The sequence below is a fragment of the Schistocerca piceifrons genome, chromosome 3 (assembly GCF_021461385.2).
Source record: "Schistocerca piceifrons isolate TAMUIC-IGC-003096 chromosome 3, iqSchPice1.1, whole genome shotgun sequence".
In the NCBI taxonomy this organism is placed as follows: Eukaryota; Metazoa; Arthropoda; class Insecta; order Orthoptera; family Acrididae; genus Schistocerca; species Schistocerca piceifrons.
The window spans coordinates 957,350,987-957,366,212 of NC_060140.1; the positions used below are offsets into that span (position 1 = coordinate 957,350,987).

The 15,226-nt window shown below is 41.0% G+C and overlaps 1 protein-coding gene across 1 annotated transcript in view; it reads left to right on the top strand.

The window, feature by feature from the left end:
* LOC124789906 (ras-related protein Rab-34-like) overlaps positions 1-15,226 on the top strand; it is a 102,060-nt gene that overhangs the window by 63,762 nt on the left and 23,072 nt on the right. Inside the window, exon 5 of the mRNA XM_047257424.1 lies at positions 14,608-14,738. Coding sequence (XP_047113380.1) covers positions 14,608-14,738 — 131 coding nt within the window. The remainder of the gene's footprint in view (positions 1-14,607; positions 14,739-15,226) is intronic.

The following is a 15,226-nucleotide window of genomic DNA, read 5'->3' on the forward strand; positions in this document are numbered from 1 at the left end:
AATCTTGCACACTGTTCTGTCAGTAATCTCTGTTATGTTATTACCCTATCTTCCACCTATAAGCTCTCAGATCTTCAAATCTCATCTGGTGCAGTCCCCATCAATCAGTCTTTCCATCTCATCCCAGGCAATAAGTCTCCCTTGACTTGGGGGTCCTTGCTGACTTTTCCACAACACTCTCCACTCCCTAAACCTCACCAGTCCTTTTCTTTCATCCATCTTTCTTCCCCTTCACCTAAAGGCAGACGAGACGTGCTGAGTCATCGACAGATACACAAACAAAAGATACAGAGCTTTGCTTTGCTAGCTTTTGAAATGGAATACCTTTCTTGAGCTGTAGGAGAAACACACACACACACACACACACACACACACACATGGCTGTCTCCCTACATTGTGCTCATTTGGCTGCCAGCTCTTTCCTGGCCCACGGTGAGTGTGCTGGGGTGAGGGTGGGGTGAGGGATGCGGAGAGAGGTGGGAGGCAGGGAGGGGGTGGGGGAAGTGAGGAGGGGTTGAGATAGTTGGGAGCTGTCCATGGGCTAGCTAGGGGTGCAGGTAGAGAGGCATGAGGTAGACGGCTGCGTTCGCTTTTATACACTAGACCGTAAGATGGCAGCACACAGCTAGCTGACACATATTGGGCACATCCTTTGCTCCCGCAACCTCCCTGGCCTAAACCTAAGGTAACTCGCTGTCCCCCCACACCCCACCAAATAGTGTGTGTGTGTGTGTGTGTGTGTGTGTGTGTGTGTGTGTGTGTGTGTGAGTGTGTGTGTGTGCAGGTTTCTCAGTTTCTCCTGCAGCTTGAGAAAGGAATTCCATTTCGAAAGCTAACAAAGTAAACCTGTATACCTTTTGTGTGTGTATCTGTTGAGACAAAACAGCGCTTGTGCCTTTAGGTGAGTCGCCACCTTTATTTCTAAATAATTATTCTCAACCAGAATTTTCCATACATTATTATTTTTCCCCATCAACTCCTCTGCCAGAAGAGGGGGGCCACTGGCTCCAAAAGCTTGCACATGAAGGCAGACCGCACCATCTGCAGCATCGTTGACAGAACCAACTGTGGACCTTTGGTGCAGAGCCAGGGGGTGGATCTGAATCAGAGGCTCAGACGGTTTTGCGACCGTGTTGGCTGCAGATTCCTTGACTTGCGCCATAGGGTGGTGGGGTTTCGGGTTCCGCTGAATAGGTCAGGAGTTCACTACACTCAGCTGGCGGCTACACGGGTAGCGGAGGCTGTGTGGCGTGGACTGGGCGGTTCTTTAGGTTAGGAGGCCTAGGGAAAGTACGGGGTGGGCTGCAATCTCAAAGGGTGCATGGCAAATACAGGATGTGCTTGGATCAAGGAACAGTCGGAATTGTAGTTGTAAATTGTTGTAGTTGTGCTGGGAAAGTCCCTGAGCTTTAAGTGCTAATAGAAAGCACAGAAGTTGAAATCGTTATAGGTACAGAAAGCTGGCTAAAGCCTGAAATATGTTTTGCAGAAATTTTTACGAAGTCTCACGCGGCGTTCAGGAAAGATAGAGTAGGCAAAATTGGTGGTGGAGTGTTTGTGTCTGTCAGTAGTGGTTTATCTTGTAGTGAAGTCGAAGTAGATACTCCGTGCAAATTGGTATGGGTGGTGGTTATACTTAACAGCCGAACTAAGTTAATAATTGGCTCCTTCTACCGACCCCCAGACACTGATGATATAGTTACTGAACAGTTCAGAGAAAATTTGAGTCTCGTAACAAATAAATACCCCACTCACACGGTTATAGTTGGTGGGGACTTCAACCTTCCCTCGATATGTTGGCAAAAATACTTGTTCAAAACCGGTGGTAGGCAGAAAACATCTTCCGAGATTGTCCTAAATGCTTTCTCCGAAAATTATTTCGAGCAGTTAGTCCACGAACCCACGCGAATTGTAAATGGTTGCGAAAACACACTTGACCTCTTAGCCACAAACAATCCAGAGCTGATAGAGAGCATCATGAATGATACAGGGATTAGTGATCACAAGGTCGTTGTAGCTAGGCTCAATACCGTTTCTTCCAAATCCAACAGAAACAAACGCAAAATAATTTTATTTAAAAAAGCGGATAAAGTATCACTAGAAGCCTTCCTAAGAGACAATCTCCATTCCTTCCGAACTGACTATGCAAATGTAGACGAGATGTGGCTCAAATTCAAAGATACAGTAGCAACAGTAATTGAGAGATTCATACCTCATAAACTGGTAAGAGATGGAACTGATCCCCCATGGTACACAAAACAGGTCCGAACGCTGTTGCAGAGGCAACGGAAAAAGCATGCGAAGTTCAGAAGAACGCGAAATCCTGAAGATTGGCTAAAATTTACAGACACGCGAAATTTGGCACGGACTTCAATGCGAGATGCCTTTAATAGGTTCCACAACGAAACATTGTCTCGAAATTTGGTAGAAAATCCGAAGAAATTCAGGTCGTATGTAAAGTACACAAGCGGCAAGACGCAGTCAATATCTTCGCTGCGCAGTGCCGATGGCACTGTTACCGACGACTGTGTCACTAAAGCGGAGTTATTGAACGCAGTTTTCCGAAATTCCTTCACCAGGGAAGATGAATGGAATATTCCAGAGTTTGAAACACGAACAGCTGCTAGCATGAGTTTCTTAGAAGTAGATACCTTAGGGGTTGCGAAGCAACTCAAATCGCTTGCTACAGGCAAGTCTTCAGGTCCAGATTGTATACCGATTAGGTTCCTTTCAGATTACGCTGATACAATAGCTCCCTACGTAGCAATCATATACAACCGCTCGCTCACCGATAGATCTGTACCTACAGATTGGAAAATTGCGCAGGTCGCACCAGTGTTTAAGAAGGATAGTAGGAGTAATCCATCGAACTACAGACCTATATCATTGATGTCGGTTTGCAGTAGGGTTTTGGAGCATATACTGTATTCAAACATTATGAATCAGCTCGAAGGGAACGATCTATTGATACGTAATCAGCATGGTTTCAGAAAACATCGTTCTTGTGCAACCCAGCTAGCTCTTTATTCGCACGAAGTAATGGCCACTATCGACAGGGGATCTCAAGTTGATTCCGTATTTTTAGATTTCCGGAAAGCTTTCGACACCGTTCCTCACAAGCGACTTCTAATCAAGCTGCGGGCCTATTGGGTATCGTCTCAGTTGTGCGACTGGATTCGTGATTTCCTGTCAGGAAGGTCGCAGTTCGTAGTAATAGACGGAAAATCATCGAGTAAAACTGAAGTGATATCAGGTGTTCCCCAGGGAAGCGTCCTGGGACGTCTGCTGTTTCTGATCTATATAAGTGACCTGGGTAACAATCTGAGCAGTTCTCTTAGGTTGTTCACAGATGATGCTGTAATTTACCGTCTAGTAAGGTGATCCGAAGACCAGTATCAGTTGCAAAGCGATTTAGAAAAGACTGCTGTATGGTGTGGCAGGTGGCAGTTGATGCCAAATAACGAAAAGTGTGAGGTGGTCCACATGAGTTCCAAAAGAAATCCGTTGGAATTCGATTACTTTATAAATAATACAATTCTCAAGGCTGTCAATTCAACTAAGTACCTGGGTGTAAAAATTACGAACAACTTCAGTTGGAAAGACCACATAGATAATATTGTGGGGAAGGCGAGCCAAAGGTTGCGTTTCATTGGTAGGACACTTAGAAGATGCAACAAGTCCACTAAAGAGACAGCTTACACTACACTCGTTCGTCCTCTGTTAGAATATTGCTGTGCGGTGTGGGATCCTTATCAGGTGGGATTGACGGAGGACATCGAAAGGGTGCAAAAAAGGGCAGCTCGTTTTGTATTATCACATAATAGGGGAGAGAGTGTGGCAGATATGATACGCGAGTTGGGATGAAAGTCATTAAAGCAAAGACGTTCTTCATCGCGGCGAGATCTATTTACGAAATTTCAGTCACCAACTTTCTCTTCCGAATGCGAAAATATTTTGTTGAGCCCAACCTACATAGGTAGGAATGATCATCAAAATAAAATAAGAGAAATCAGAGCTCGAACAGAAAGGTTTAGGTGTTTGTTTTTCTCGCGCGCTGTTCGGGAGTGGAATGGTAGGGAGATAGTATTATTGTGGTTCGATGAACCCTCTGCCAAGCACTTAAATGTGAATTGCAGAGTAATCATGTAGATGTAGATTTCCTTAACTTTTTCAAGTGTCTCTCCTTCCAGCACTTGATGAGTAGTTATTTATCTATAGAATTTCATATATTTTCAAAAATTGATATTTTCATTAATATTTACACAGATTTCCGAGAGGGTCATATGAAGCGTAAGGTGGAGGGAAGTAATACTTGAACACTGGATGTGTTAGTCGTAGGGCTACTGCATTATTGTGTTATCTTAGTAATACTCAGCAATATAATATATTTATGCAGAGGATATTTTTTTCCCATGTGAAAACAAATTTTAGTGACTTTGGTGCTGGTAGAGGTAGGGCATATTCATGGAAGTATATCTTGACCAACTAAGATAATTTAACAACTTCAGTTCCTCTTCTTTCTTTCTCTTCGTGTTGTCTTTTCCTTTCTTATGTGTATTCTAATTTATTATTTCTTCTGACTTAAAAGCCTTCTAAATTTAGTATTTTATTCTCAAAACAGTTCCTTTCTACTATTTACAATTTTTTAATGTTGTTTCTTTTCTAGTTATTTTCTTATTTCTGTGATCATTGAAATATAGTCAGTTTTTTTTTCTCCATAAAAATAGGAATATTTGTTTCATTAGCCTGTTCTAATCCATTCAGTAGAGGTGTCTGTTGTTGTTGTTGTTGTTGTTGTTATCTTCGGTCCAAAGGCTGGTTTGATGCAGCTCTTCAAGCTACTCTATCCTGTGCAGGCCTCTTTCTCTCCGAGTAACTACTGCAATCTACATGCTTCTGAATCTGCTTACTGTATTCATCTCTTGGTCTCCCTTTATGATTTTTACCCTCCATGCTTCCTTCCAATACTAAATTGGTGATCCCTTTATGCCTCAGAATATGCCCTACCAACCGATCCCTTCTGCTAGTCAAGTTGGCCACAAATTTCTCTCCTCTCCAATTCTGTTCAATACCTCCTCATTAGTTATGTGATCTACCCATCTAATCTTCAGCATTCTTCTGTAGCACTGCATTTCATAAGCTTCTATTCTCTTCTTGTCTAAACTGTTTATCGCCCATGTTTCACTTCAATACATGGCTACACTCCATACAAATACTTTCAGGAAAGACTTCCTCACCCTTAAATCTATATTCGATGTTAACAAATTTCTCTTCTTCAGAAATGCTTTTCTCACCATTGCCAGTCTACATTTTATATTCTCCCTACTTCGAACATCATCAGTTATTTTGCACCCCAAATAGCAAAACTCATTTACTACTTTAAGTGTCTCATTTCCTAATCTAATTCCCTCAGTATCGCCTGATTTAGTTCAACAACATTCCATTAATTTCGTTTTGCTTTTGTTGATGTTCGTCTTATATCCTCCTTTTGAGCAGGTCCTTTGCTATCTCTGACAGAATTACAATGTGATTGGCAAACTTTAAAGTTTTTATTTCTTCTCCATGGATTTTAATTCCTACTCCAAATTTTTCTTTTGTTTCCTTTACTGCTTGTTCAATATACAGATTGAATAGTATCGGAGATAGGCTACAACCCTGTCTCACTCCCTTCTCAACCACTGCTTGCCTTTCATGCCCCTTGACTCTTATAACTGCTGTCTGGTTGCTGTACAAGTTGTAAATAGCCTTTCGCTCCCTGTATTTTACCCCTGCCACCTTCAGAATTTGAAAGAGAGTATTCCAGGCAAAATTGTCAAATGATATAAATGTTAGTTTGCCTCTCGTTAACCTATCTTCTACGAGGAGTCGTAGGATTAGTATTGCCTCACGTGTTCCTACATTTCTCCACAATCCAAACTGATCTTCCCCTAGGTCAGCTTCTACCAGTTTTTCCATTTGTCTAAAGAATTAGTGGTAGTATTTTGTAACCAAGACTTAGTAAACTGATAGTTGGGAAATTTTCACATCTGTCGACACCTGCTTTCTTTGGAATTGGAATTATTATATTCTTTTTGAAGTCTGAGGGTATTTCACCTGTCTCATTCATGTTGCTCATCAGATGGAAGAGTTTTGTCATGGTTGGCTCTCCCAAGGCTATCTGTAGTTCTATTAGAATGTTGTCTGTTCCTGGAGCCTTGTTTCGACTTAGGTCTTTCAGTGCTCTGTCAAATTCTTCATGCAGTATCATATCTCCCGTCTCATCTTCATCTACATCCTCTTCATTTCTATAAATTTCCCTCAAGTACATCTCCCTTGTATAGACATTCTATATACTCCTTCCAACTTTCCTAAACAATACAGATTTCTGCTTTGCCATTATTTCTCAAATTTTCTCTGCATTTTCATATGCCTTCTTATTACTTCTAATTTCCCAACATCTATATTTTGTTTTGCATCCATTCTTTTTCCAGTAATCTATCCTTCCAGTTTCTGTTCAGCTTATAGTTCATTTTTAAGCATTTACATGCATATAAATTCTGGTCTTACTACTGTGGTATAGTATTTTAGTTTTGATTCTCCAGCTATGTCAAACTGTTTGCTTGTTTGATCTTACTAATTTTTGCAGCTAATGTCAAGTTTTCTAGTCCTTTCTGCTGTATATTTTCTCCAAGATATTTAAATTTACTAGCTCACCCTATTTTACCTGTTTGTGTTTCCGTGTATTTTGGTGCATTTTTCGTATTTGTCATGGACTTTTGGTTTTTTCAGCTGAATTTGTGAGACCAGTTTTATTTGCTTCTCTTTCCAGAAGACTCAATTTCATCTGTCAGATTTCCTAAATACATTGCAAAATTGTCTGCAAAACATGGATAGTTTACCTTAATTCCCTTTGTTTTCCCTCCCAGTTCTTTATAGGTTAGTACCAAATTTCAGATCATGCAGTGTTAGAAAAAGAAATTATTGCTATGAGCTTTTGCATTATCAAATTCAGACGTACATTCATCATGTCTGTCTTACACCTTCGCTATTGACGGATGAAAATGCACCCCTGGCAAAGTCCATGTACAGTGCAGGTTTAGTAGTTCCACCACTACCAGCAGTTACTATGCCACTTGACTGCCGGCCATGCAACTGGCCCACCTGAGGAACTATGAATATGCAATATATCACATCACAGTGCAAGCAGAAGTGAGTTCTCTTCCAGAAGCCGTGTCAAACAGATCATCACCAGATCCACTAAGCCACCATCTTCTCATTACCACTGCCACTGCCATTATCACCAAACTCTTAATGCATCACCACACTCTGCCAGATTCTGCCAAATTCATCACTCCTCAGTGCTGTGGGGGACTTAGCTCTTTGAGACTGGAGGTGATATGCTTGGGAACATTTTCTCTGGACGTTTATGCTGCAGTGGCCTATGTCATGTGGAAAACTCTGAACTTGTCAGGTATGACTGATTACATCCTGTGATAGATGCTGAACTTCTGGAAGTTCCAGTATCAGTTCCTTCTACTTTGGTTATTTTCTTGTTGATACAAGTACCCTGCAGTTTAAGTTGTACTAATATTTAATGGCCAATATATACTGTAATTGTAAAAGTAACTAAGCTATTTATTGCTACAAGTTACAGCAAATGGCAATAATACATTATGTGTGTAAGACAGCTACAATATCAGTTACCATAAACACTATTTGTGTAGAACAGTATCTAGATATAGCCAGTTCATTAGGACAAGGTAGTGTGTCAAAGATGAAGGTGACATTTGTTAAACTCATCAAACAACAGCAAAAATAACTGAAACTACATGCAAAATGATAGCTGCAGAAGTACCAGAAGTACCAGCGGTAGCAAATCCAACAGCAAAAAATGCATCGTGTTAAGCAACTATTGTTTCACTCCAAGATGGCCCCACCTGTGTAGCCCACAGTGTCCCATTTCCTGTGTCCAACAATGGCCACATGGAATGGTGTTTGTATGCAGCACATCTGCTCCATCGTCTCACAAGTTACTTCCTCAAAGTGTTTCAGAAGGTACAGAAGATCACTCTTCTGCAAGGGCCTTTAGCCTTCACCTGGATGAGCTCTTGGATAAACTGACCCAATATTATGACCACCAAGTGTATGTAATATCAGAATGACTGTGTTTCTTTCGCTGTGCTAAACAATGAGGGCAGACATACTTACAATGTACCATAAAACTCCAAGGCATTAGTCAACACTATAATTCACTTGTACAGCAGAGGATTGTGCTCAAGTGATACAAAATAGATGAGTTCAAGGTGCATCAGGTCATCAAGTTCAGATCGGCACTCTGAAGTTAACAGATGCTACTTTGGAAGAAGTCCTAGCCATTACACAATCATTTGAAATAACACAGACAATGCAGTGTTTGACATTGTATTGGATGGGTGTAGCCTTCACAACTCAAACTACAACTGTCATCACCATCCACCAGGTAGCTGGCCTGGCTCGCCAGCTTTGAAAAGAGCTGCCCTCCTGCCCAGAGTGTTTATGCCACCACAGCCACAACACCTGTCCCCATTGCAGGGTTGTTTAGTAGTTTTTGGTCACATGCACTGCATTGCCATCTGTTACAAAACCATAAGATGGACTGTGTCCACAAGATGCAGGATGGGTTCCATGACACCTTCACAATGCTGGCTACTAGTTACTGTTTCAGCTGTATATTGAAGTATGTCCCAAATGTATTTGGCATGGACTCTTAAATAATTCCTTTTCATGATTATAGACACCATTCGCATGATATCAGAAATCATTCCCTTCCAAGAAATCAACAACATCTTTAACAATCTTCCATTATTGTTTCAGCAAGGTTTAGGATATGCAAAATGGTTTTCATCATATGTTGAGACACACTTGTCCTATATCTTATGCCGTCAAATAATCTCTACAGAACATATTCAGTCGCCATATGGCCCAGAATACTCTGCACTGAATTCTGTCAAGTCTGTGGTCGCACCCCAAAGCTCGATATCTCTGAAGCATACTTCAAGCTTCCCCTTGATACAGAGTCTCAGACTTTCATTATCAGAAATACATCATTTGTATGACACTTGTACTGTAGGTGGTCATTTGGTGTATCAAGTGCCCCAGCAATTTCAAAGGTTCATGGAGAAATTTTTGCAGACATATATCCCATTGCTCAAATTATTTGAACATTATATAACTGAAATTGATAAAGAAGGCCTCCAGCCAGTTGTCACACTGTTGGAGCGAACAGGCCTCTGTTGAAACCTGCAAAAGTGCTTATTTTTTCAGCCAGAAGTAAAGTATGTTGGACATATTATAGGATAAGACAGTGTGAGAGACCAGTAGAACCACATCTACAAGCCTTACTGAAACTATATGGACCAAGCAATCTGAAAGAACATCAGTCAATACTTGTAAAATATTACAGACGAATAATTCCAAATGCTATTATGATAAGTGCACTGTTGAACAGACTCTGGAAAGTCGGCTTCCCTCCAAGTAGGTGAACTTCTGAATGTAAGCAAGTGTTCTCCACTCACCAGCACTGTCTAGTGTAAGCTCCATGCCCCACCCATTTTTACGCTGAATGCTCTCCATCCCAGCAAGAGATGCCTCCCATTTTTGTCACAGCACTAACAATGGGTTTGAACATCCAATTCTGTGTGCATCTAAAACTCTATTATCTGTGGTACACAAAAATTTCTCAAGAATGTTTTCAGAAGAGTGTTTGAGTTGGTCACAGTCCAAAAGCCACTGCTAGCAATATTTGCACCCGAGTGGCACGTCCCAAAACGCACAGCCCATTGTCTGTAGTGCTGGTCACTGTCTCTCAGTACTTACCACTGATATATATATTCACAGCTTGTCATGTCTATGCAGATGCCTCATCCCATTTACCAGCAGTTCCAGACAATGTGTTTTATGCCTCCCTATGGTCTGTTGGCAAATGCATTTTTGGGATTTCAAACGAATTGGGTGGCCACCACCATCTTAAAATGGACCGAGGAGAGTACTTCTTTTATTAGCAGCTGCAGAAGGCATCTGGGTGATTATTCTGAAAGTCTTGAAGTCGGAGGTGCTAGTAGTCCTCCATCAAGGTCATTCGGGTGTAACATTGTGCAAACAACTTGCATCTCAGTATGTATATTGGCGTAGTATAAATCAACACATCATTAAGATGTTTGAAGGCTGTTAGGTATGCATCATATTCCAGACAGCATTGTATCAGCAGTTTCATTTCTGGCCACCACTACAGGATCCCTGGGACCATGTCCACATAGACTTTGTGGCACTATATTTATTACACATGTGGATGGTAGCAACGGATGCCTATTCATACCTCCCGTGTGTGGGACAAATGTCCTTCACCTCAGCAGAAGCCACCAATCAGGCATAAGCCCGCATATTTGCAATAAAAGGCTTCCCTAATGTCACTGTCTAGGACAATGAGCCCCAATTCCCATCCCAAAACTTTTCAAACTTTTCTGTTGTCAGTGACATACAGGACCTTCTACTTGCTCCATTACAACCTCCTTCCATTGTCCCAGTAGGACATGTGGTATGGATGTTATAGTGGTAGAGGTTGCTACAAAGTATAACAACATATTTCACTTTCCTTTTACTAGATCGATGAAACATGTGCATGTGAAGAATGTGGCTTTAATTGGTAGTAGAGTGCAGAGCACCTACTGCTCCCACATTTGTTGGAATTTATTTGCAGATATGAGAAGAAAAATGCGGGCACATCACAGAAAGCGACGACAGCTGTATAATGTGGACTGGCCAGTAAGGGCTCACTTGCACTTTGCAATCATGTTTCGAGAGTGCTATGGACTCCAAAGAAGAAAGGGTCAAGCAAAAAAAAAAAAAAATAAATAAATAAAAAAAAAAAAAATAAAAAAAAAAAATAAAAAGTTATATGCCATGCTATCTCGATTTAAATATAAACTCATGGTTTTGGTGAAGCACAATGAATGAACATGTTATCTAAAAAGCTTCGTTAATTATGAGATGTTGTGAGCTGATAACTTGTTTGAATATACAAGAATTATGGAAGCAGTGTTTTGTGATTTCAAAGTTAGTTATTTAAAGGTAGAACCTCTCCTATAGCCCTTGCTCCACTACAATTGGAGATGAAGTCAATGGTTAAGTGCATTGCACTCCATAGCATGACCACGACATCAAGAGAAAATAGGATGGTGATTGGTAAATTAGGAAAAGAAGGTAACTGTTGTTTCATGGGAACAAGTAAAGACTAGGTATCTTGCAACATATCTATCACTTAAAGTGAACCCACAACAAGGAATAACCACCTCAATGTTCAAGACACACATTGCCCAAACCATGTATGAGGAGAATTGGGGGACAATATTGACCACATTTTTAAGTATGTATCATACTGCAACCACTAATGGAGAAGTCCAGCTTTGTGGTAGACAACCAGTGATGGCATTTCAGCCCCAGCATACCTTCTGAGATCAAGATATATTCTTTGACAATGGGTTTGGGAGTCAATCTCTTTGTCCCCTGGGCATGGTCATTAAGCTGTAGGGTACAGTGATGGTCACTGTACAAACCGAGGCAGCAATGGTTTGGAGACCCATCACCAGATGTGTTGTCAAAGGGTTTCCATGCCTGGCAAGTCGCTGTCCCTACTAGCGACAGCATGATAACCACCACCATTACTGTTGCAACTGGACCTAGAAGCCAGCCCATCAGCTCCAGCAGCATGGGAGATTTTCATGTGTCCAGACGTGGATGGCAGAAGCAGCCGCACCCATCCATAACCACTCCCAGTGGAAGAAGGAAGCAACACTAGCATCAATGGAAAACAGCAGTACATACTAATCACACTAATTACCAGCAGCCATACCAATACCAGTACCTCCATACTCCAGACTGCATCAACCACATGCAACATGATGAGTGTTCCAGCCATAGCCGGCATCATTGGGGTTGTGAGATCTTATATCTTTGCCATTAATAGATGAAGATGCATCAGTGGCAGGGACTATGGACAGCACAGATTTAGCAGCTCTGCCACAAGCAGTGTTAACTATGCCACTTACCTGCCGGTCATCAAATCTGCAATACAACTGGCTGCAGGGAGGTGGAAGTTCTACATCTACATACAAACTCCGCAATCCACCATACGGTGCGTGGCGGAGGGTACCTCGTACCACAACTAGCATCTTCTCTCCCTGTTCCACTCCCAAACAGAACGAGGGAAAAATGACTGTCTATATGCCTCTGTACGAGCCCTAATCTCTCTTATCTTATCTTTGTGGTCTTTCTGCGAAATGTAAGTTGGCAGCAGTAAAATGGTACTGCAGTCAGCCTCAAATGCTGGTTCTCTAAATTTCCTCAGTAGCGATTCACGAAAAGAATGCCTCCTTTCCTCTAGAGACTCCCACCCGAGTTCCTGAAGCATTTCCGTAACACTTGCGTGATGATCAAACCTACCAGTAACAAATCTAGCAGCCCGCCTCTGAATTGCTTCTATGTCCTCCCTCAATCCGACCTGATAGGCATCCCAAACGCTCGAGCAGTACTCAAGAATAGGCCGTATTAGTGTTTTATAAGCGGTCTCCTTTACAGATGAACCACATCTTCCCAAAATTCTACCAATGAACCGAAGATGACTATCCGCCTTCCCCACAACTGCCATTACATGCTTGTCCCACTTCAAATCGCTCTGCAATGTTACGTCCAAATATTTAATTGACGTGACTGTGTCAAGCGCTACACTACTAATGGACTATTCAAACATTACAGGATTCTTTTTCCTATTCATCTGTATTAATTTACATTTATCTATATTTAGAGTTAGCTGCCATTCTTTACACCAATCACAAATCCTGTCCAAGTCATCTTGTATCCTCCTACAGTCACTCAACGACGACACCTTCCCGTACACCACAGCATCATCAGCAAACAGCCGCACATTGCTATCCACCCTATCCAAAAGATCATTTATGTAGATAGAAAACAACAGCGGACCTACCACACTTCCCTGGGGCACTCCAGATGATACCCTCACCTCCGTTGAACACTCACCATCGAGGACAACGTACTGGGTTCTATTACTTAAGAAGTCTTCGAGCCACTCACATACTTGGGAACCAATCCCATACGTCTGTACCTTAGTTAGGAGTCTGCAGTCGGGCACCGAGTCAAACGCTTTCCGGAAGTCAAGGAATATGGCATCCGTCTGATGCCCTTCATCCATGGTTCGCAAGATGTCATGTGAAAAAAGAGCGAGTTGTGTTTCGCAGGAGCGATGCTTTCTAAAGCCGTGCTGATGCATGGACAGCAACTTCTCTGTCTCAAGGAAATTCATTATATTCGAACTGAGAATATGTCCGAGAATACTGCAACAAACCGATGTTAAGGATATTGGTCTGTAATTTTGAGGATCCGTCCTTCTACCCTTCACGTGCGCTTTTTATCCAGTCACTCGGGACTTTACATTGGGCAAGAGATTTGCGATAAATGCAAGCTAAGTAAGGAGCCAATGCTGTAGAGTACTCTCTGTAAAACCGAATTGGAATCTCATCAGGACCTGACGATTTATTTACTTTCAACCCATTCAGCTGCTTCACAACCCCAGTGATGTCTGTCACTATGTCCTCCATTAGTTCTCTTCGTGCAGCCAACTCATGCAGGTTATCACCAGCCACACTAAGCTGCTGTCTTCTCTCTACCGCTGTCACTGGACTCCAAGTATGACATTGCTCTTCTCCACTAGACTCTGTCAGATTTGTCGTCCCACCCAACTGTACTGCCTTGGGCCTCTGACTCTGCCAGTTGTGCCTGACTACAGGTGATAGACTCAGAAACATTTGCTTAGATGTCTGTGCAACTACAGCCTATGTCATGTGGAATATATAGAACTTGCTGTTGTTGTTATCAAGTGTCACAAGTTGCACTCCATTAGAGATGCCAAAATTGTGAAACCTCAGGTGTCAGTTACTTCTACTTTGTTTATTTTCTTGTTGACTTTAATTTTTCCTAGATACAGGAGTCTAGCAATTCAATCTGTATTAATATTAAATGGCCAGTAAATACTGTAATAGTAAAAGTGTTTATTTATTGTTGTAGGTTACAGCAGTGTCTGGTGTAGCTTTTTTTTCCTGTCACTATGTTATAGATTTTAAATTTTCCTGTGCAGTATTAAACATTCTATCATTTTTGTGTTATTCAGCTTAGTTATTGACTCAGAGCCTCACAATCAGGAGTATTCTACTAATAGAAAAAGTGTTTTCACACTGATTCTATTTAGAATAGGCATGTTACTAGTGATCCTGTAGCTTCTGTCACCTTTTTGCTATCGTGTTATTAATCAAATGGGTACACAATTCAGGACAAAACAGTCATGTTGTTAGACAGCGGGAAATATTTCTTCCACATTCTGTAATATGCAATGAGCGAAATTAAAAAAATGCTTGCACTAAATTATTTTATTTGTCAATAAATATAAGCTGTTTTTTCTATTAATAGGTTACATAACATTAGCGAAATGCTTACACAATAATTGATAATACATGCATATTTTATCAAATAAACCAATTGTAATGGTTTTTCGGAACTACATCTCTTTTGATTGTGTTTCAGCTATTGTCATTGTATTTGATTTGACAAGTCTCATGTCACTATCACATAGCCCTGAATGGCTCAAGGAAGCAACAAAGGTAAATTCAGGCAATCCACAGAGATACCTTGTCGGAACCAAGAGAGATCTGATGGTAAGAACTATTTCTGTAACAACTATGTTTAAAATCATTTGTTATTTTAATAAATTACTTGGTCTGTGTATGTATATCCCACAACAAGATGGTGTATGAACAAACTGAGTTGTAGCCAAACTTCTGCATTTTATAACACTATCTTTATTTTCTTTCTTTTCACAGAACTCATTTAGAAATTTTATTTCTCTTTTAGGGAAATAGAAATCTTCTCTCCACTTTATGGAGTATTGGAAACTCAATGAATTTGTGAATGTTCATTATCTGTTTTATTATCTTTTTCTTAAGTGTCATGAGCTTGAAAACAGGCAAACAAAAATTTCTTTGGTAAAACAAACATGCCTCCACTTATCCAACACATGATCATGTTTGATCTCTGATAACCACAACAGGAAGTTGAAGCTCTCACCTTACTTCCTGCTTCTTTTGGTTATTGGCTAATTGTGTAAATTTTGGCTCTTATCAATCACTTTCTGAATCTAGTTTTG